The sequence below is a fragment of the Orbilia oligospora genome (genome assembly GCF_000225545.1).
Source record: "Orbilia oligospora ATCC 24927 unplaced genomic scaffold scaffold00007, whole genome shotgun sequence".
Taxonomy (NCBI): Eukaryota; Fungi; Ascomycota; class Orbiliomycetes; order Orbiliales; family Orbiliaceae; genus Orbilia; species Orbilia oligospora.
This window is the reverse complement of record NW_011645564.1, coordinates 1803669-1826539: the sequence shown is the minus strand read 5'-3', so window position 1 is coordinate 1826539 and position 22871 is coordinate 1803669. Positions and strand designations below refer to the sequence as shown.

Sequence of the window (22871 nt, the reverse complement as noted above, 5' to 3'; positions counted from 1 at the left end):
GCTCTACGCCTTGTAGAATTTTGGGGGTATCAGAATTTAGAATGGAAAAAAATAAATAAAAATAAAAAAGAGATCCCCACGGCCATCAGGCTGTCGATGCAACACTGTAAGACTTTCATACCTGCGCCGCATGCATGATAATGTCGGCAGACTTCTTGCTTCATTTGAGGTTAGCCCCCACCCTGGTACTCACTAGTGGCTACCTAGTTTACGGGAACCAAAGCCATCAGAAATGGGCCCAAAAGTTAGAAGTTCCGACCTATCTCTTTGCGCGATTTTTCCGAAACATTTAAATGGCGAAGAGAAGAAAAGTGTTCACCGGCATGACAGCAAAAGTAAGAATACATACCACTAGATTGGATGGCGACTGTAATACGATGTTATTTAACAAAAAAAAAAACGCAGGCATTGCTTTTTCCCATCATCTTGTATGAAGCAGGCTTAGCCAGGTTTCCCATCGCCACAAAATGCGGTGGTGGTAGTGGTGGTGGTGATTATGGTCCCGAGTTCTTCCGATGGCTAGCTGGTCTGCGCAGGATCTCGTGAATTTGTCGAGGCCCGGTCGACATGGACCTGTATCAAAACCCAACGGTTGATTGATTCTTCATGTGTAACCCTCGCTCGAAATTAATGATGAACGTACTGACTTAACCAAGGTAAAGAATAAAAATCGGTTGAGTCATTCAACCAGTCCGATTATCGGGCGACTAGGGCTTGTAGACGTGTAAGAATGTATGTTGTTTTACATATGGAAAAGGGAAAGTGCCCATTCGCATCGATACCATTACCACATCGATTATCTGGAATGTAGGACAAACGGATGCATTCTGTACATGTGAAAAGTGCAGGACCAAGAGATTGCCCGGTTATCAGGAGTGATCAATCAGTTCTCCTATTGCAGTAGCTGCAGATACCCGATTAACCGAAGACTCGGATATATTCTATGCATGCAATTTGGACAAATTGTATATCGGCGGGCAGAATTCTGTCTACTATAGGTGGCTTTTGAATTTTTTTTGTGGACGCCGGTAGGATAGCCTCCTTCGAAGTTCAGGACGCCGGGGAGGGATTATTTCGCAACTGTCAGGGACACGTTATTGTGGAGCTGAAATGGGATGAAAATTTTTTCAATTTTTTTTGATATTTTGGAAATTTATTAATTTTTCCGCTACGAGATTAATATCTCGAAGCAATTAAGAGAAATTCCCGCGTTTTCTAGAATAGCCAGAAAGTAAGGGAAGGGATCAGGCACGTTTTCGGGGTATCTTCATGGGGGTGAACGAATGACTGGAGGATGGCGATGTAAGCGAAAAGACAATTTGAAGATGTTAAGACATGGATTCGGCGAAGCTAAAGTTTCAAGTTGCTTCGGGGGCGATTGAAACAATTGAGCATTTGGGGTACTTTACCGGTATACCCACGCATGAATTCGAATTGCAATTCTAATTCGGATTTGGATTTGGACTTGAATAGGGCGTAGGCACTGAAGACAAAGAGTGGGTACGTAATGAAGGTCCGATTGTCAGGCTCTCGACACGAGGTTCCAGTTTCAACATTACATGTAGCATCCATCTTTTTGTATGTCAGAACGGAGAACGGCGGTGGGCAAAAAGAAAGCAAAGCAAAGCAGCCAACTAGAGAATGAATCGGGGGGGAAAGGCATCGGCAGGACGGCGAGGCCAAAAGGTAAAATTCCAGGTAACTTCGTCACAAGTTCGGCCTGGACCAGCTTGATCTCAACGTTGAGCTGCAAGCTTGGGAACCCCATCGTATTCTGTTACATAAGAATTGAGACGAAGTGTGACGGTCAGACGGATCGAGGCACGCAAAAGTCCAACTGCGTCTGTTTTTGACAAACCAGTTGCAATGGACCAGCTCGTCTATGCTATGCTATGCCAATCCCATGCAGGTATCGGCTGTAAAGCGCCCGGGAAAGGTAATTGGCCTAACCAGACTTTGGGGTGCAGTTTGCAGCTGCCGTTTGGCCTTAGCCTTCTTTGCAATTGTAGGTATCTTGACTTACATTACATATGTAAGTACATGTAATGCAGTAAGCCTCGAGCTGAAAACGATGATGCTGCTGATGCTGATGTATGTAAATATGTAAGTATGTAAGTAAGTAAGTAAGTAAGTAAGTATGTATGGATGTAAGTCCATACGATGATGACTTGCGGAAAAAAAGAAAAAAGAAAGAAAGAAAGAAGGAAGAAAGAAGAGCGAAAGAAAGAAAGGGTCCTTTCGGGGTGCTGTGGGACGACGGCGAGTAAGTGCCTGGTAGTGAATAATATGAACGGAGAGCAGAACAGAACGAACGTTAACGAACAAGTCGGCATCGAGAAGACAGCACAGGACAGAACAGAGCAGGACAGGTGGGGTAACTTAACTGACTTCGTTAACCTTACATAGCAATTCTTGCTAGTTACTTAACTTAAGTGAGAAGTAGTTCAGTTAGGTAAACTTGCTGGCTTGCTGACATTTGCTTTCTTTTCTTTTGTTTTCTTTTCCTGTTCTGTCTTGTCTTTTCTTTTCTCTGCTTTTCTTTCTTTTCCCAGCTGAACTTTCGATCTCCCTCATCTCTCCCCCAGTCAGTTCATCAACCCTCATCATCTTCACCATCCTCCAAATCCACGAGGTTTTAAAAAGCACTCTTTGGCCTCAAGACCTTAAGTCTTCCGGTCCATAAAACCTCAAAGTTCTTGATCGATTTTATCCGCATTCCAAACTTTCCCGCTCGTACCTTTTTTTGTACCGCTGTTTGCTGCTCCGTAGCTAGCTAGCTTCGGTACGTCTGCTGTTAGCGTGACGTCCTTGAATACCAAGACGCCAACCGTTAATATCTCATTCAAAGCACGAGCACCAGCTCCATAGTCGTGCCAAAGCAAGGTTCAATACCCTGCTCGACCCTTCCTTCTTTCCTTCCACCCTTTGAAATTTTCGGAATTCATCCTGCCAGCGTCGGAGATCTAGCTTGACCCCCAGACGGGCAGAGAGACAGACAAATATCACATTCCAAGTATCAAGAAAAAGCAATCGCTGACCAAAGTCCCATTTCGCCATTGATATCTCATAGGTTTTAGTCACTTTTGTCTTCCGAAACACCCTTGCAAGGATTGAAGACTTTCCACGCGGGCTTTTTTTATTTTTTTATTTTTTTTTACTCTCAAAAGGTAAGCAGGTACATACCTTGGACCTTCGGAACAGTTCGCAATCGAACCCTTCGGCCTTTCCTAGTTTCTAGTCTCTCCTTACAGTACGACTCACAAGCTCCTCAGAATAACCAGTTCCTTCGGACGAATCGCATCTCAACGAAAAATTTTTAAATAGTACCCGTCCGCCAGACCATTCGCGAAAATGCCTCTCGGTCTTACCCTTCCAGCTGCTCTCAGCAGAAGTCCTTCCACTCAAGATCTCATCAAGTACAGTAGTGCCGACGCTATTGAAGGTATTGCTCGTGTAAGGACCCGATATCCTATGCTGTTTATTCAATTGACAGCTAGATTTTGTTGGGATTTCGTCAACTGATAATTATTTGACGCTTGTGTGTAGAATCCTTCTCAAGAACATCAGAAGAAGGTCACTGCTTCCTTGCCACAGAACACTGTTCCTAAGAACCCCATCACGTAAGTCCCTTCCACTATCATCATCATCCCTTTCGGTTTGTGTGTGTTTTGGAGCCTATTGCCTGCCAGCCAGAAAGAAGATAGATGAGAGCTTGGTGAAACTGACTTTCTCGACCCTACAGCATGTCGACCCGTTTCGATACTTCGTATGAACCTGAGTTGAGGGAACACCTTCATATCAGTGGCCTCGTCCCCCCAGGTAGGTCGAGTTTTTGAGGCTGCCAAAAGAGACCTTTCCGAAGTAAATCTAAGACGGCTTGTCTTTTAGTCGTCGAGACCTACGATATCCAGATCAAAAGATGCTTGAAAGCTCTGGAATCTAAGAAATCCGGACTCGACAAGTATGTCTATTTGTCGCATCTTCGCAACTCCAACTTCAACCTCTTCTACCGTCTCCTCATAGGGCATATGAAGGTATAGTAAAAACCAGAGTTCCCTGTCGATAACCGCTTTTTTTTTTTTGAGCCGTTCCGTGAAACCAAAAAAAAGAATTGGGTGAGGAAAAGACCGAGGGCCGAACCAGAAAGGAGGGCGTCGGATCTTTTTAAATCTGGCTCTCGGCAAGGGTATCGGGATGAACCCGCATATGCTCCCTTACCGAATACTCGGAAAAATGGAAGCCGTACCACAGATTCGAACGGGAAGGCTAATTTAGTCTCGGGTACTCTGCAGGATATTACTCCCCTTGTCTACACACCCGTCGTAAGTGCATACATTCCGATTCAGGCTATCGTAAAAAAGTGTGCACCCGATTTGCTAACAGATATCCTAAAAGGTTGGCGACGCTTGCGAAAACTGGAGCCACATTTTCTCCGAACCTGAAGGTGAGCTCCCCCGCTCCAGCTAATTTCTCGGCATCCCGATCCCAGATGCCTGAGGTTGGTGGTTGTTACACGGACTCTCAAGACCCCAGCCGTGGCTGATCAGCTCGGCCCGACCTCACCTTGTCAAACATGTCTCAACACATTGCTACCCACCAACACGCACACTGCCCTTTGCTTTAGCTTTTGTTGACTCGCACCTGTGCCTTTTTAATTTTAATACTATGGTGACGGACCTTGCTGATTCTCTTGACTAGGTCTTTATCTTCCGTGGAAGGAGCGTGGCAACCTTGCTGAGACCATCAAGAACTGGCCAGAGAAGGAGGTCGACATCTGTGTCGTCACCGATGGCTCTCGGTATGCTTGGTCCCTTGCCTTCATGTGCATACAGCATACATGCTCTAACACTTATTATTAGTATCCTTGGACTTGGTGACTTGGGCGTTGGAGGTATAGGAATCTCCATTGGCAAGCTCGCCTTGTACACCGCTTGCGCTGGTATTCATCCAACAAAGACCTTACCTATTGTCATTGACTTGGTACGTTCCCCCTATAGACAAGTACACATAGTCAAGTAAAGACGTACCAAGACTAATATTCGCGGTAGGGTACCGATAATGAGCGACTCCTTAACGACGAGTTGTATCTCGGAACCAGGATGAAACGTCTTGGTGAGAAGGACATGATGAAGTTTTTGGATGAGATGATGGCTGCTTTGAAGGCTCGCTGGCCTAGCATCATCATCCAGTTTGAGGACTTCAAGAACCCCTTCCCATCCCTTGCCAAGTACCAAAACATGTACACATGTTTTAACGATGACATTCAGGGAACAGGCGCTGTCGTTCTTGCTGGTGTCATCAATGGTGTCCGTGATACTGGAATTGCTCCAAAGGACCAACGCTTGGTCTTTCTCGGTGCTGGGTCGGCCGGTGTTGGTGTTGCCCGCCAAATCATGGAAATGTTCAAGAAGGAGGGCAATCTCTCCGAAGATGAGGCGAGAAAGCTCTTTTACCTTGTTGACTCCAAGGGTCTCGTTACCAATGATCGTGGTGACAAGCTCCAAGAGCATAAACTCATTTTCTCTCGCAGCGACAACAACGGACAGCAGTACAAGACTCTTGAGGATGTTCTTGACTATGTCAAGCCTACTATCTTGATGGGTCTTTCTACCATCGGTGGGGCTTTCACCGAGGGCATCATCAAGAAGATGGCTAGCTACAGCGAGCGCCCGATCATCTTCCCGCTTTCTAACCCTGTATCCAAGTCCGAATGTACGTTTGAGGAAGCTATGAAGTATACAAACGAGAAGGTTTTGTTCGCTTCTGGCAGCCCCTTCCCTACATATGAAGGCAAAGACGGCAAGCTTTACGAACCTGGTCAAGGAAACAACATGTATGTTTTCCCAGGCATCGGAATGGGAACTATCATTTCCCAGGCCAGCTTGATCAACCAAGACATGATCTACGCCTCTGCCGAATACCTTGCTACATCCTTAACAAAGGAAGAGCGTGATGATGGCCTCATCTACCCGAGGATTAATCGAATTCGGGATGTTAGCGCCAGAGTTGCTCTTGGCGTCGTTCGCGCCGCTGAACGTAACGTAAGTACATAAGCCATACGGAAACACTTTTAATTCAAAACTTACTGACTTGTATATTAGCATCTTGCGCGCAATCCTGAGATTGTTGGAATGGATGATGACACTCTGATTGAATACATTAAAGGAAAGATGTATGATCCTACTGCCGTCCCTACTGAGGTCGAGGAGACCGACCCTGGCGTAAGTTACAATTCGCAAACCCCTTCCTATTCTTGCTTGCCGATACTAACAACGATTTCAGATGTGGAACTGGCTCACTTCCAAGCTCTCTCTCCCGTGGAGCGCCTCCAAGTTGTAGTAGGCTTGCTTGACCTCTACTTCAGCATTCTCGCTCAAATTTTGGGTGTGATGTCTTGTTTTCTTCTCTTTCCTTTCCACCACCAAGTTTCTTTATTCTTTTAATCGCTTGCGTCTCTTGCACAATGATTTTCTCCCTTTAGCCTTTTAGACATACCGAACTCGTTTTACATGGTTGCAAAAGCGGGGCAGTACTGTTTCCGGGTTTTTCTTATTGTTTTAGAGGGGACACATGGAATCGGCTTTTTGCATTAATGACTTTCTGCACGCATGCGCACTTTCTTGCTTCCCTACTTGTCGTCTGTTTCCACTATCGGACCTAACCTACGTTCATGTTCATACTCTTGTCCTACTTTTATGACGCTGATGAATCTTAATAGCGATCCCTACTTAGTACTAAATCCCAAACGAAATCGTGATCTCTTTATTTTATCATTTTTTCTCAAAAACAAAAAGAAAACCAAGAGAAAAAGGGCCAAAATGAAGAAAGTAATTCTTGCTCAGTAATTTGAGGCTATTTATGCCGTTTGGTCTGCCACCTCTAGGCTAAGATCTCGATTCCTATTGTTTCTTAGATCGAAATAGAAATGGAGTAGTCTCGGTTAGCAGGTGTGAGAATAGATTTGGGATAACACAAGACTAATTTAGGGTACTGCACTAATATTAGCATTTATGAAGTAAGCTATTGGAAGTTGAAGTTTAAATGGGTTTGTAGACGCTAGAGGGGCTAGTATCAACAGCAAATGATGAAATCAAATCAAATTGAATAAACAAGGTTTCTTTCCGGCGCCTCGGGCCCTATTTTGGTAAAACGTATTCTAGAACCCGGAAAAGAAAGAATATTGGTTGATTGTTAGTAACTAAGAAATCATTCAAAGCCACACGGCCTTAGTTGAGAGCCGAAGCCACTAACCTACTTAGACAGACCACTAGTCTTCTTTGATTGACGTTTCCAATTTTTCTTGATACCCACTCAATTGCGCAAGGTGGGCATCAGTCTCCAACTGGATTTGTTGAAAGTGTTCACGACGTAGCTCTCGATTACCTCGTGGATTGAGTTTAGTATCCAGTCTGAGCGGGTTCCAGGGGCCTGAAGTGCTTTGCTGGTCCAACCATGCGTCGACTGAGAGAGGAACCAGAGGGGGGACTGAAGAAGGAGTTTTAGCAGGACGGGGGGGTCGCTGCATAATCGTGAACTTAGGGACGGGTTTAGAACCGCAGGTACTCGAAAGCCGATCGGAGTTCTTGGAGTTCAAGGGAGTAGGGGTGCTAGAACCAATACATGGGGTCGGACTTTCGGGATTTTGAACGTCTTCTTTCAAGCTGGCATTCGTTGAATGTAGTTTTTGGTCCTTGTACGCTTGATTGGAATTAATTCGCTGTTGAACACGAGCCAATCTGTCATGATCACGCAGCTTTCGCTGTTGAGTCTTAGAAAGGTTGTTGAAGTCCGTGTTCTCGTAACCTTGGTAGCGTGGAGTATAGGTATTATTGGATCTCTGGTATTTGGTATCCTGAACTTTGCCGGTGGTAGAATTTGAGATATTGACTGAATTAGCACTATTTTGAGGCTTTTCGGAAGGCCTTGAGAGAATGGTTATTTTTCTAGGCATTCGATTGCGATTGCGATTGTTGATGCTATGTCCCTGATGAACGGAATCATCGACACTAAGCTCGATTTCGGCCAATCCCCTTTCGAGGTCTTCATCGATTTCATCTTTGTACTTGTAATTCCCACGGTTATGAGAATGGTACCGGTGCGAAGTAGAACTTGGGATAATAGGGACACCGGATAAATTGTACTCTTTGAGTTCATCGAGAGTTGCTCGTCTTTTCTCCATCGTGTTCGCGGGCGTGTTAAGAGTGGTGTGTTGTTCTTGTTGCATTTTTTGGGTAGCAGTCTATCGAGGCGGTTTGGGTAATTGATGCTGAGATAGAAAGAAGGGCTTTCGAAGATGTCTACGAAGAGTACGGGATATAGAAGGACGAAGAAAACAAGAAGAGACCAAAAAAAGAGGAGAGGGAGAACCTCCCCCTCATTTTTTTTTGCGCTTCTTCATTTTAATTCACAGATACTTTCATGAATGTCATGAGAAGCGTCCCAAACGTGTCAGAATCAATTAACAATTATATGTATTGTTGAACATGCAATGAGAATTGAACAATTACCACATTGGGATTGGTGGGCCCAGCACAATTGCAACAGCACAGGTGAACGTTCAACGTGAATTTGAATCTTCGAGAGAACATATATTTGGTATTTTGAGTTAGAAAGTGCAGTTAAACCGATCGATCTCTTAATAGCTGAATATAAGAAACCGCTGGTGGGTTTGTGGGTTCGTAAGTTTAACGAATTGTAGTTATAGTAGTGGATTTAAGATCAATTTATAGATCTTCCATGATATATCTATGCACAGTTATCCCGTCTTCATGAGTATTCAAATTCGATTCCAACTACTTAAGTAGTTATAGAGTAACTAACTATTGATTGTGTGTTATCTCTATCGACTTCTTGATCAAGAATGCTTTTGTGGACGATTTTTAAGCTATTCGTAGTCTGGTAATTGGGTAACTATCATTGTACCCGAAGTATGCAAGAGGTATAAGTCACTTCAAATTTCAAAAATCCGGATCTATAAAACCAAAAACCAAATGTACAATATAAAGTGTACTGGGACACCATGAAATAAAGGTCTAGGTACACAATTGTCCATTGAAATAGGTACTTAAGTACTTAAGTACTTATATAGGCGTGGTGAACGCCTTCCCAGAACCCTTCCCATCTGCACCTTTCAGCTGTTCCAACTCCTTCCCGCACCCCACCCCACTAAAAGTATATAGAATACATCGGTACAATGTTGAAAGAGGGCCGTGCACATGTACTAGGTGCTCAATCAGAACCGAAAAAGATAAAGAAAAGAAAAATGAGATCCCAGAAACAGGACAAGAAAGATAGTCCAAGAACCCCCCTTTTTTCCATCATTAAGAAGGTAAGGAAATTGGAAATTGGAAATTGGCGGCGAAGCCGTGTTATACATAAGATACTGTGAATCCTCCCATATTCCCCTCGTAGGTTCTTGCATGCTCCCTTTTTTTCTATAATGTTGAATATGAGCAATGTAACATTGTATCCCCCCCAGCTCCGTGAAAGTCAAAAAGGATGCAATGAATATATGTTAAAAATAAACCAAAAGTTACCGCCCAATGTTGAAACCGGCTTTGCAAGAGCATCAAGATGGAGAACCAATCATAAAAAAAAAAAATTCGCCGGAAAAAATTATACGCCGAGTGGCACTTCAAACGGTTCAGCACCGTTGCCAATATATAACGAAACCATACCTACCAAGATCATAAACTATACTAAAGGATATGAGAGACGCAATTAAGCGTTTACCTCTTGATTAGGTTCAAGAATTCCTCTCTTGTCTTAGCAGCCTGCCTCATCTTTCCAAGCATGCAGCTGGTGGTTGTGACAGCGCCAGACTTCTGAACGCCTCGCATAACCATACACATGTGCGTGCTCTCCATGACGACAGCCACGCCCTGGGGCTTCAGAATTTCTGAAATAGCAAGAGCAACTTGTTTGGTAAGACGCTCCTGGACTTGAAGTCTACGGGAGTACATTTCTGCGATACGGGCGAGCTTGGAGAGACCGATAACTTGGTTATTGGGGATGTAGCCGATGTGCATCTGAAAGAATCGATGGTATTAGTGTTATTATTTCCTTTTGCCCCTTATTTTTCTGACTATGAGTGGATCTGACATACCTTTCCAGTGAATGGGACAAGATGGTGTTCGCACAGGCTGTAAATCTCAATATCCTTAACAATGACTATTCAAAAAAAACTTGTTAGAAAGCGCCGATAGCCATGGTTACTAGTTCTAAATTGGAATTGTACCTAGTTCGTCTGCATCTTCTGTAAAAACGGCATTGTTGACAACATCGCGGAGGTTCTCTTCGTATCCCTTAGTGAAAAAAAGCATAGCTTTGGCGTATCGCTCCGGGGTCGCAAGTAGGCCTTCTCTCGATGGGTCCTCGCCGATACACTCAAGGAGGGTCTGGATACTACACTGAATGTTAGCATGGGTCCAGAGCTTCAACTACAAATAGGCTTCAAAACATACGCTCCAGCCATCTTCTTGACCCTAGCAGCCTTCTCTTCCTCAGATTCGTCCAACCTCGCTCTAGTTCCGGTACCTAACATACCCTAGTTAGTAAGATAATCTTAAAATTTCAGCACAATTCACGGAATCTTGTGTAACATACTCGGCCAACTCAATCCGTCATAATCCACTGGTGTAGCCAGACGGAAAGGACTTTCAGGTCTCGAAACAGCAGGAGTGTGTGCTCCGTAGGTATCTAGCGTCTTTGTAGGCTCATGACCGTTAAGTTGGAACCTGGTCTGGGGCTGCACCGGAACAATAGCGTTTTTAATATCCACCGGAGCATCCTGCAGTGGACGGGGATGCAAATGTGGATAAACCGATGTGCTTGCAGCTATCGACCTGAACAGCGGGTTTGTCTCGAGGTGTGGTGGCGGAAGTGGGAGCGCCGAAGCTTCCTGCTGCTGCTCTGGGGCTGTCGCAGAGGACATAACGTCGTTTTGGGTCATTCTGCTTAAAGATTGAGGGGTGGAAGGTGTATTGAGGTTCGCGAGTGACCTTATAGGTTGAGCGGCGAAGTCTGTTTGTTGGTAGGCTGTATGGTCCATCAACCGAACAGACTTTTTTTTTTTCCGAAGAGAAGGTTTTTGTTTTCAAACAGAGTGAATCAGGGACACCAAAGAGTATTTAAAAGACGGGAAGAAGCGGTTAATGTGATAGATGGTATTAAGATAGGTATGAATTGTGAATTGAGCCTAGAACGAAATCCTTTTGGGGGCGAGGGGCGAATATTTATAAGCTCGAGGTCGAGATATACGGAGGCAATGGATACTCTATTAATGCATCGGTCGCATGCAACTGGATTTCTTATTTAAATTGTAGTGACAGATTCGGGGACTTAGGACCTTAAGAATATTAATAGGAATCAAATGGCGATGGAAGGAAGGTCTACAGGATTCTGGGAAAGAAGTATCGAAGTGATAGTCGAAAGGGAACAGCCTGCGACTGTTAATTGTTCATAGCTCTGCTCTGTTAACTTCTGGCCATCAACAAGACCCTGCGAAACCGCAACATGATGAGCAACCACAACATCCCATTCGCTCATCCGGAATACCCGCATTTGGTCCCAGTCCGAAAAGATTTTTTTCCTTAGCTAACCCAAGTTAACGGTTCTTTCGGGCGAAAACTGCCTTAGCCGGTGGTCTAGCTACAGGCGCTAAGGCGCAATTGCGGAGAACAGCGGCGCTAGCTCGTTAACAGTCGGTTGGAGGCTGCAGGGACTGAATGAGAATTACCGATGTCGCATTCCATGCATATTGACTTGTATTCCATGATATAAGGTTCATTTCTCCCTTTGAGGCATCAAGACCCGTAACTATAAGGTTTCCAAGAGTATTGCTAACTTGCTCGCCTCTCGAACTTCCGTCCTTCCATCCTTGGTGCCGTTTGTGCACACACTAAGCAGAATTTCATTACTAACTACTCCTTATGTATTTCTAAGTTTGACGCTAACACGAAATCGACGTCTAGTATGGTAAACTACGGGAATGATTACCGCTTTTCGATATTTAACTAGGTAGATTATGGGTCGTCGATGATTGAAGTTTGGATTAAGCTTACTCTCGGCTGATAATAACAGAGAACAAATTGTTCCACGTAATAAACATGTACAGCTGTACTGATAGACGTACTTAAAGGGTGTATGCTCTTTGTACATGTGGTATAAGTAGGGTTGAAAGGAGGGGAAAGAAAGAAAAGCAATTGTGTATAAAACGTAATCCGAAGGGATACAAATACCACCATTGGAGATAGTTTGGAGGAGCGAAGAAAAAAAAGTGGAGACAAAGGAGGGTGGCTTCTATCTAGCTCCCGAATATATCCCGTCGTTTCGAATTAGAACTCATGGTAGCCGATGTTTTTCCCCAATGGACCGTTCCAATCTTCACGCTCGTAGTACCTAAATACGAGGTCGTAGCCCTCTAGGTCGTGGACGATTCTGTCGATGCGTCTGTAGCCCTTGATTTTATCCATTCTGTTGGAACGCTTGAGGGTAGCGACATCTTGGAATCGAGGATCGAACAAAGGACGGGCTTCAAACAATGTGACTGAGAACTTGCCCGGTTTGAAGATGTCAACGACGTGCTGGATAACGTCTACGGTCTCACGACCTGTTTGGTTTCCAGGGACGTTGGTCTCGAATGAGGCATAGGAGCAGTGTGGCTCCGGGGTAACGTGGACAGTCCAGTAATGGGTATCTGTCTCGGTGGGGATGACTGCATTGGCAGAGAAACCGCAGGGGGTGAAAAGGTACGAGTCGATCCGGGCTTCTGGAAATTTAGCTTTCGGATAGACATCAACTAATCCACACGCTTCTGCAACGACGGTTCCCAGGGCATGGCCCTCCGTCGTCAACTCCGCTGGGCATTCCAATTCAGTCTCGGAATCAGAGCTGTCAGAGTCTCCGAGACGAGAGGACAGTGGTCCGTATCTCTCAGCGACGTACCCGTTGGTGGTGCAGCCGTTCGTCCCAAAGAATTGTTTATGCGCGACCGCACTCGCGTTGTCTAGATAGAACTGTTTGGCTTTGATTGGGTCGAGGTCTGTCATGAGAACCTCCAAAGTTTCATCCTCTCCTCTGATACTGTTTGGAAAGTACATCATCTTTGTCTCGGTGCCGTTGGAGCTATGCTCAACCTCGATTGGTGATGCCGGAGGAGTCAACTCTTGGTTTGGAGACGTAGTATACAAGTACCAATGTTCTCCGTTCATCTTGCCAATCATATAAGCGCTTCCCTTGATGAACATGGTGTCGAGGCAAGCGATCTCATCGTTCCAGCTCCTGTGGGGATGGAGTTGCTTGGTAGGGAACATGAAGGCCTTACGGGAGTAGAACACTCTGTAGGTAGTAGCTGCAGCTCGTTTACCGGTTCTAGAAGGAGTGTATGCAAACCCGGCGTCGAGAGCAGCAATCTCGAGGATATCGGGAAGCCCTTGCAATAAAGTCGTGGTGCCACAAGTTTTAAGGATCAGCTTGTGTGGGAAAACGAACATGCTGCTCTCGCTGAGGAGATAGGCATCAACGTCTTCAGATGTGACGACCGACAAGACCTTGCATTTGACAAGATCAAGCATATCCTTCCATCGCTGTTCGTGGACATTTTTGAGGCCACCAGGAGCACAGGTGGATGGTAGGTCATTTGGCGAGGCTGCGAACCAAACCTCTAGGAGCTTTTCTGGGCCTAGTGTTGACGACTCATGTTAGCTACGCTATTTCTCTTCCGTAGAGGTATTTTCTACCACATCTCAACACGAAAATGATGTTGCAATATACCTTCAAAGGCATTGGTGGAATCTAGACCAATAGTCGCCTCATGATTGATTGACAAGTGAGTTGACTCATTGTGGTAATCGGCTGGGTTGAATTGAACCATTCTCGTAGAAGTGGTGAGTGATTTAAGTTTTTAAACGGGTGAGAAAGATCGCAAGTAGAAAGGCTGTTGGTTTGATGTTCCAACGGTAGCTAGCAGGTGGGGGGAAACGAATATGAATGTGAAGATGAAGGTAAAGGTGAGGGTGAAGACGAAGGTGAAGATGAAGGGATAACCCTGAGGATAGATAATGCGGTATCTACCCCGGAAGGGAGGTGAGGGGAAGGTTGTTCAGCAAAGAATGTTGGCGATTAGGCTGCCCCGTCCTCGCCGTCAAGAAGCCGATATCGTGGGAAAGCGATACCGGTCAAGAGCAGACGAGGAGGTCCTCGTTCTGTTTAGAATAAAATTTTGATGTTCAGAAGAAAGGTTGCTGTGATGGTTTATGTCCTTGGACGGGTGTTATCTGGGCCTGAATTCATCGCATGCATTGTTAGGACCCGTTAAGCACTTAAATATCTTCCTTCTTCAGCAACAGAATTCAACCAATTGACATACTTAGCGGGCTTGGAGAGGTATCGCAGTAGGTCCTTCGGGCTCATATGAGGCGGACGCTTTACAATCTGTTGTGGTTGTTCACGAGTCCCAGTCCGATGGATTGAAGACTCGTTGGTTGTGGTTTTGCGGCTTTACAGCCTTTGGGAATCAGAGATGGAGTAAGTTCGCCAGAACTGAAGCTGACAGAGCCGACCGTTTTACGGGTCAGATACTGAGAGCAGATTTATTGTTTTATACTTTTATGAATTGGGAGAGCTTTCTTTGGGTCTACAATTAATATTCGAGAGTCGTCAGTATATTTGATCTGATCTGATTTGATCCAGGGTGTGTGTATATGCGTATGTGTGTGTGTGTGTTTTTGCTGTTGGAAAACTCAATCTGGCAACAGGTCGAGTGTCGATAAGGAATAGAGGGGCACCTACACAAATCCAAAGAAAAGCTACTTGAGCAGAATCACGGACGATCGAATATAATTGAAGCAGTGAATTATTCACTAGAGGAAAGGATGAAGTAACAGAAAGGAAGGAAGAAAGGAAGAAAGAAAGAAAAAGAGATCTGGCAGATTTAAGTTCGAGACAGCTCGCTAGTCCAGCCGCTCCTTTTTTAATTTTTTATTTCTATTTTTTTATCTCTTCTCACTCCAACCAACAACGTTAACGTTACAACTTGAAAGACGAAAGGATATGGATTGAGACAACAGATGCAGTGAACCGCGGACTGGAATGGGGCCAAATGACAGCTTGGATTTGTGCGGGAAAAAGTTTTATATGCGGTATTTTTCCAGATGGCAGTGAGAAGGAATTATAACCATGGTGGACACACACTAACGCTCTTTGACTTCCAGAAAGACAGGATAAAAAAAGGAACAAGTTCTTTTTTTTTTTTTTCATCTCAGACATCCACGGGCGGTGACGCATGGTCACAGTACAGCCCTTCTACATACGAAATCCACAAGACTCACACAGTTGGCAAAATCGGCGCCGTCCAAACAAGGCAAATCTGGTACCTGGTCGCTTGGAAAATTCTGCCTTTTGCCGAGGGACCGAGTCTTGTCCGGGGCCAGTCAACCAAAAAAAATAAAAAAAATCGAATGTTCGTCAGCAAGCTAAGGCCACTGATCAAGTGTACTTACTTACTTACTTACTTACTTGGCTTGGACTGTATACAACCTTGTCTTGTAGGGACAAGCTGCGGAGGAGGTTGTATGTATAGGTATTGTATGTTGTATGTATGCAAAGCTCTAGCTCCTTCGTCGTGCATACTGTGAGGTAGGACAAGACATCATCTCCGTCCTCCCTTGCCTGTTGCTTTAGATAGACTTCTCCGCAATATCCCTCTTAAACTGTGCAGCTCGTCACACTTTTTATGCGCGCAATGCAAACTGCAAATCGAAGGGGAAAACAGCGGATGGCTTCTAGCTAACTTGTTGGCTTCTGATTTCAGGTTGCACACATGTAAAGGGCTGGCAATCATGCAGCTTCCAGAGCTCAGGAATCAAACGAATGACAGCGATGCCGGTGTCGAAACCTCTGGGGTTTCTCACACAAGTGCCAATCAGAGTCTTTGCATAGATTTTAAGCTCACCCTTGTGCATCAAAGAATGCAAGCCCTGGCACATTCCGGACCCGCCTGCGAGGATGCAGTGCAGTGCAGCGTGCGTTTGTGTAGGTGTGTGGAATATCCACGATATCGGGAGCTGTTTGATCTTATCAAACATCCATCCAAGTGCAAATTTTTTTATATCACTCAAGGAATAGAGCTAGGAAATTTTAGTCAGGTGCTACCGGTTCCCTGATTGACCGTTGAGTATCTGAGCCGCCTGGATAGTGGGAGTGAGTGACCCCCCCGACAGGCTCCTGGATGTTAATTGGAAAAAAGACAACTATAATATCCGAGAAAAGCTATAACGCCAGGGGCCAGAGCTACACCGATGTTTACGTCGATCAGGAATTGATGTCGTGATCGGTGCTACATTGTCTCCAGAATATCCCTCAGGCTGAGCTTCGTTTCAGAAATAAGCTTATCTGGGTACATGAGGAACCTTGCGAGCTTGAAGTTAACTGCCTCAGTTCATTCAAGTCGATTGAAAACTTGAGGGTGGACTGCACAGTATCTGCATTTCCTGTTGGAAAGCAATTGCAAGCATTGATATTATTGATTACCGAAGCATTAGCAGATATCTCAGCGGTACCCTGGCCATGATACAGGTATCTGTTATAGTCGAGATTAAATCTACAATAGGCAGCCCCATACCCAATTGCCCGCTGGTTACGACACCGAGTTGCACCCATGTTGTCCGCACATCATACGCATCGTGCAACACATTCGGTCTTTTCGCTCCTGGAAGGCATGTTAGTAGCGTCATATACTCGAAACCAAAGAATGCTTTTCAACAGTCGCCCACTTGGCGCAATGGTTAGCGCACCTGACTTCTATCCGAGAGGTTCCATCAGGAGGCTGCAAGTTCGAGTCTTGCAGTGGGTGAATTCGCGTATTTCTTTTGCAATTTTTTTGCTTTGGTTTCGTCGGTGCTTGCCTTGTTCGGCAGGTACTTTTTTTTTTGTTTTGTTTGTTTGATACAAAATGTGAGCAAACGATGGCATTCATAAAGAACTAAGAATACTAGGTAGGTTACCTAAGGAGTCATTTTCACTTTCCGTTCTACCTCGTAACTATCAAAATTTGGGGGGGTGGATGACAGCGGGGTTTCTCCATTTGACAGTATCTACTTACTTAAGTACCATTATGAGTGAGTACTTACTTACTTACTTACTTACTTACCTAAGCAATTTACTTAGGAAGTATTTCCCTACTTCCCCAAGTACCCTAACTTGTTTCCTTGTTGCAGCTGGTACGCAGTGGTAGATAATAGCCATTGTTTGTGTTGTGTGTCGTCCAAGCTCTGGCGCCACAGCTTCCCTGGAAGCCGAAACAGCTAAATGCAAAGCTCACCCCAGCATTTTCCCAAAGCAATCGCCAAACCCTGAAACTGAATTCGACCTCGATGGGTCGCGCAAGCAGCTCTCTGCACACCTCGCGTTTGATCGATGGACGATTGGGCAACAAGCTCTCCTTGGGCTGAAACTACAAACGATGACGACGACTTCGCCGATTTTCAATCGTCGGTACCTGCAATATCCAAGGGCCAGAAAGGGGTGACGACGAATGGAGGCGAAGTCGGCTTGGGGGGTGGGGTTGTCAATGGATTCACCCCTTTTAAAGAGAATAAGGAGACTTTCACCAATGGTTGGGGGTTTGACGACCATGATGCCTCACATACGCAGCATGCGGATATACGCGGCGGCGATGGGTGGAAAGTGGAGGGAACGGGTTCTGGGGCGAATGGGAACGGGAACGGGAACGGAATTGCAGTGATCCATCCGCCAGACCACGATGAGGACAGACTAAAGCCTGGCGGGGCCAATTGGACGTACAAGAACGAATGGGCAAAATCGGAGGAAAGCCTGGCCCCTTCAGATGCTTCGAATGTTTGGAACAAGCCGGACGACTGGGGGAAGCCTGAGACGAACCCGCCGGAATCAGAAGAGCACAAGATTCCAGAAGAAAATAATGCGGAAACCTTTAATATCGAGGCCCAGCCTGCTCCAGGTACTGGTCCAGGCACTGGTCCCCCTTCACCGACTGCGCGTGCTACGGAACCAACGGAAGAACCAACGGAAGAGCCAATGGAGAAACCAACGGAAGTACCCGCGGAAGCACAAACCGACGGGGCCACGCGCGAAGGTCAAGTTGACCTGGATACACAAGGGACGGAAAAACTATCCCCTCCTGTACCTGTGGAACCGGAAAAACTAAGTCTGACGGTACCTGAAACGGTACCCTCTCGATCTACTTCGCCGATATCGATGGGATCCGACTTTGGGGATTTTGAAGCCGAAGACACGACAACATCCATTGACGTGGAAGCCCCAGTATCTAGTGTACTAGTGCTGGCACCATTCGATATAAGAAATATCGACATTGATAACTTCGCCATTGGAAATCTTGGCGCACTAGACGCTCTTTACAAACCCAATTCCCTCAAGCTTCCTACCTCTGATATCTCGGGAATAATTTCCACGACGTCGCAGTAAGTAGATTAACTGGTTGCTCATGTCCAGAAGGCATCGCTAACTTTGTGGTTCTAAGGCGGAAGACGTGGTACAAGCTCATCAGAAAGGAGTCAGCTCGTAATAGCATCCAAGGCGAAGATGTACTAAGGGTTAGGTGGACTGGGTCCGAAACCCAGAAAAAAGTCCACGAGATTGTCAAACGGTGGATATCCGAAGACCGCATAGGCGGAAGGACAATGTTGGGAAGAAACGCAAGCGGCGCCGGAATGTTCGATTGGAATTCTACTTCACCGCGTTCTAGTGCGATGAGCCCTACTAAGCCGGGCTTTCAGCCTCCTAAATCTCGTTTTGAGCCGGCGAAGCGGATGTCAATGGGTGTTACTTCACCTACCTCGCCTCGGTCACCAAGTTTTGGTTGGAGCTCTGCGCAGAGCCCTCAGAATCAGACTTTCGGTTGGTCAAGCGGGAGCCCTTCGACGAATTCGAAGGCATCTGCTGCTTCCCCAAAGCTAGCGAGCCCTCCTGGAGTCAGTAGTCCGGTTGGCAATTCACCATTTCCGCCTATATCATCTCCGAGACAAACTACAGCTCCGAAGCATACAGCAAGTAGTTCCGTGGACATCCCACGTCCCAAACAGACTCCATCAACGAACAGGCCAATGTCTATGTTCATTGAGCCTGGCCCAAAGAGTTTATTTGGGGAGCTGTCGATTGCTGAAATGAGAGCACCGCCAGCTCGTGCTTCTGTATCACTAAAGGCCGCCCATACAGATCCGCCGAGTATGGATCTATCAGTTTTCGAGAGTTCGCCACCTAAGCCAACAGAAGCTCCAGCTGACACTTCATTTGACGATGACTTTGGCGATTTCGAAGGCCCAGAATTGCAAGCTGCTCCTCCACCCCCACGAGCAGCCCCCCAATTGATTCATACGGCCCCCTCATATGTTCAGGCTGCGCCACAAATCCCACAAGCTGCACCACCCACATTCGCAGCTCCTGAGTCAACGATACTTTCTAATCCAACATCGCAACCTCATCATGTTTCGGCACCAGCGCAGCCTATTAACATAATTTCTGAACCACCCGTTCGAAGTTCTTTAGACATTGCGACGAAGTCGAATGAATTCGACCTGATAATGGCTAAAACCTCTAAGGCAACGACCCCGGCTGCTCCGATAGTTTTGGCGCAACAAGCTGCTACTGATCCATGGGGTTCATTTGATATATTTGATGCTCCTAAGCAGGCTCAGGCAGCGCCCCAACCAGCTCCTCCTAGGACCCCAAAAACCCCTATGGGCCGCCCTTCTCTTCCACCGTTGTCGAGCAAGTCTAGTGGGAAAGTTCCAGTGAAACAACCTGCGCTTCCAATTCTCTCGCCGCCTATCATCACGCGCACAAATAATGAATCAGCTATCGCAGACGATGATTTTGACGATTGGGGTGAGATGGTATCAACTCCGTCTACTGATAAAAAGGCGGTGGAATGGCCAACATCAGAGACGCCAAAGCTTTCCGTCTCCGCTGAGCCGCCACCAACTGTTCGCCGTCGGTCATGGACATTAGATATGTTTGGGGCCCCATCCGAAGAGAATATTACGAGTGCCAACCCCCAAGATATTCTACCAACTCCGAAACCGCCACCGACAAAACGGATTCCTTCCCCTATATCTATCCAAAAAATCAATAATATGCCAATAATACCTGGGACTCCTTCCCCGGGTGCTGCTTCCCTCTTTTCGCCAAATACCCTTGTTCCGAGCCGGGTTTCAACTCCAACTATAGCTACACACCCGCCGGCGGTTAAGGACTCGCCAGAGGTGGCGTACCAAAACTCTTCAATGGCTCGGAACGGGTCGATTTCTTCTATAAGCTCTATGAACTCCCTAAGCGTAAAGAAAGATGAGACGGCGAACAAACGGTATTCGACACCGATATTTCCAACGCAGCAGTTTGTTCAACCTGCTCCTCCAAGGCCAACCGCCTCACCACAGCCAAACATATCATCCCCGCTAGCATCCGAATGGGGAGACATGGATTTTGGGGCTTTTGAAGATGCTACTCCTAAAGCTGCTGAGACGAAGCCGCCTTCCGTAAAGGGGCTTGGTGTCAAGGGAATGGGCCATAGACCTACCGCCTCCATGGGAAATATAGGAGCCCAGTTACCGCCGACTGGAACATCGAAACATGTGTCGAGGGGAAGTGTGACTATGTCGCCTATCGTTGGGAAGAAAGACGAAGATTCCGTGTTCAATGAAATCATCAATTTATTACCCGATATGAGTTATATGTTGAAATGATGTTCGATATTCGATTTCCTAGTTTCATTTCTTGGATGTATTAGATATATTACTTACCTGGCGCTTACACCGTCTGGATTCGGGACTGTACTCACTTTTGGCTGATTTTATAGCTGTGCATATCCTTATATTTAGTTCGTTCTGAGGCTGAGATCTTTAGCGCAGCGTGGGTGTTCCTGATTATCTATTGGTTTATTTTTAACTCCAAATCTTATAATTTATACATATCCCTGGAATTTTGCTACTTCGTAGCATCGCAGTATCATATACGGTATACGATTTGCGAATTTAGTGTAAATATACAAATTTTAGGTGCAGCTAAACTACGGGCTACCTCCTGCCCATAACCTTCCTGTACTCGTCTTCCTCTTTTGCTCTTCTCTCATACTCTTTATGCTTTTTCTCTTCCGAGCTATTCTTCATCTGCTCCCTAACACCATCCATGAGCCCGCCCTTTGTTCCCATCGCCGTGGCGAGCATCCCGCCCTTTGACTCTCTCATCCGCCGATCCTTTTCGGTTTTAACGATAGTCTCATCAGCTTTGATCCTCGCGAGAGCTTCCGGGGAGAGATTTGATTTGACGAGTGGTTTTGCAATTTCTGGCCTATTTAGAGGGTAAATCCCTAGCCAGGCTCTGGTTTTTTCGGAACGGATGATTAGGGCTTGGATGAAACCGAGGAAGGAGGCGGTGAGGAAGTAGAGGGTTAGGAGCTATTTTTAAAAACAAAACAAAAGAAAGGTTAGCACTTGTGTTAGTTTATCGGACACTAGGGTCGGTACGATAACGTAAGGGGTAGGAAATCTTACAGATGGCATAGTGCATGTAATACCCAAACTGAATAGTGGTAGACCAATCCTGATATATTTCATCATATTGCCAACTTGTTGGCTAGGCATATCGGCTGCACCGAATTTCATACTTAAGTAAAGGAAACCGCTAGATAATGCTGGTAGTAAGAAAAATGGATCCGCGCTGGTCAGATCCTGAAACCATAGGATGCCGCTATGCTCCAAGCCGGGAACAGGGAGGTATGCCATCTGTCTTAGGATCATGAAAGATCCGAACTGGAATGGAATCTGTACAAGATTGGACAACGATTTGAACGGGGACACGCCAGCGCGTTTGTAAAGACCCATGATTTCGGTCCTTATCTGTTGCTGTGTTTGAAGATCCGAGTTTTTGATCGCATTTCTTTGACGTTCCATGTAAGGGAGTAGGAGGGGCTGGAGTTCCTTCATTCGGGCGGTATTATCGGAGACACTGATGAAGATAGGGAGGAAGATAGCACGCAGAGTGATGGTCGCCAGGACCGCAGCGGCCCACCAGGGGGCGCCCGTGTAGACGTGGAGGGCTTCAAGGGCATTTTGCATGACCGTAGTGGGGCCCCAGCCATTATCCAAACCAAGGGCGTAGAGATAACCAATTGTGTCGGGCGGATGGTCTGTGACTCCATGGACCGAAGGGATGGCAGGGAGGAAACGGTCGACGAAGGAAGTAGAATGAGTTTCGGCTTCTTGGGCGAAATTGGAGAGGTCAATGTTGGGTGGTGGGGTGCTCGTCGAAGGAGCGGCGGCATCGGTGGATGCAAAGCGAATTGAAGGGATTGTAGATGCTTTAATAGCAATCGAGGAACGCGAAGCTAGAGCACTCGGCCTTGATGGGGTCCATCGTGATGTGGAATGTCTGGCAGACGGCAGCTGTGAGAACTGGACCGATGGATGTTCGTGTTAGTATAATAGGCGGGATGCCATGAGGCTCTGCACAACCGACTGAATAGAGTGAAGTACCTGCCTAGGACTCGATAGCAGTCCGGAATCCGCTCTTATTGATGTCCGGGGAAGCCGTGTCGATAATGGCCGACGGACAATTCTAGACAGCATGGTTGTTGGGTGGTTTGGTGGTCGAGGGAATGGCGGTGGAGTTTGCGGTCAAAATTTTGCTTCGGCTCGCTTGAAGGTTTGAGGTTTTAGCTCGCATGCGTACTTGATTTCGCGACAGCCGAACGGCCGTAAGCCCCAGATAATATGCACAAGGACGACAAGGATGATAATATCAAGTTGGTTGATTGTAAGAAAAGAGCCCTTCCATGTGGGAAACATCAATTTTTGCAAATAGTCTGGGATGCAGGTAAA

The 22871-nt window shown here is 46.1% G+C and overlaps 6 protein-coding genes across 6 annotated transcripts; 2 read left to right on the top strand and 4 right to left on the bottom strand.

Moving 5' to 3' along the window:
* Positions 1-3351: 3351 nt before the first annotated feature.
* Positions 3352-6339, top strand: AOL_s00007g518 (uncharacterized protein; the record flags this gene model as incomplete). The annotated part of the gene is made up of 11 exons (XM_011120419.1): positions 3352-3453; positions 3547-3620; positions 3743-3819; positions 3889-4034; positions 4110-4322; positions 4396-4444; positions 4699-4798; positions 4860-4980; positions 5049-6041; positions 6102-6221; positions 6283-6339. The coding sequence occupies 11 exons, from the start codon at positions 3352-3354 to the stop codon at positions 6337-6339; spliced, it is 2052 nt and encodes a 683-aa protein (XP_011118721.1).
* A 928-nt stretch (positions 6340-7267) lies between these two features.
* Positions 7268-8224, bottom strand: AOL_s00007g517 (uncharacterized protein; the record flags this gene model as incomplete). Its single annotated transcript, XM_011120418.1, has 1 exon — positions 7268-8224. One exon carries the CDS (start codon positions 8222-8224, stop codon positions 7268-7270), a length of 957 nt encoding a protein of 318 aa, XP_011118720.1.
* Positions 8225-9728: 1504 nt separating this feature from the next.
* AOL_s00007g516 (uncharacterized protein) lies at positions 9729-11050 on the bottom strand (the record flags this gene model as incomplete). The annotated part of the gene is made up of 5 exons (XM_011120417.1): positions 9729-10028; positions 10106-10170; positions 10238-10404; positions 10464-10536; positions 10606-11050. 5 exons carry the CDS (start codon positions 11048-11050, stop codon positions 9729-9731), a joined length of 1050 nt encoding a protein of 349 aa, XP_011118719.1.
* A 1285-nt stretch (positions 11051-12335) lies between these two features.
* AOL_s00007g515 (uncharacterized protein) lies at positions 12336-13873 on the bottom strand (the record flags this gene model as incomplete). The annotated part of the gene is made up of 2 exons (XM_011120416.1): positions 12336-13681; positions 13774-13873. The coding sequence occupies 2 exons, from the start codon at positions 13871-13873 to the stop codon at positions 12336-12338; spliced, it is 1446 nt and encodes a 481-aa protein (XP_011118718.1).
* A 3542-nt stretch (positions 13874-17415) lies between these two features.
* AOL_s00007g514 (uncharacterized protein) lies at positions 17416-20738 on the top strand (the record flags this gene model as incomplete). Its single annotated transcript, XM_011120415.1, has 2 exons — positions 17416-18458; positions 18518-20738. 2 exons carry the CDS (start codon positions 17416-17418, stop codon positions 20736-20738), a joined length of 3264 nt encoding a protein of 1087 aa, XP_011118717.1.
* Positions 20739-21068: 330 nt separating this feature from the next.
* Positions 21069-22619, bottom strand: AOL_s00007g513 (uncharacterized protein; the record flags this gene model as incomplete). The annotated part of the gene is made up of 3 exons (XM_011120414.1): positions 21069-21449; positions 21546-22445; positions 22527-22619. The coding sequence occupies 3 exons, from the start codon at positions 22617-22619 to the stop codon at positions 21069-21071; spliced, it is 1374 nt and encodes a 457-aa protein (XP_011118716.1).
* Positions 22620-22871: the final 252 nt, after the last annotated feature.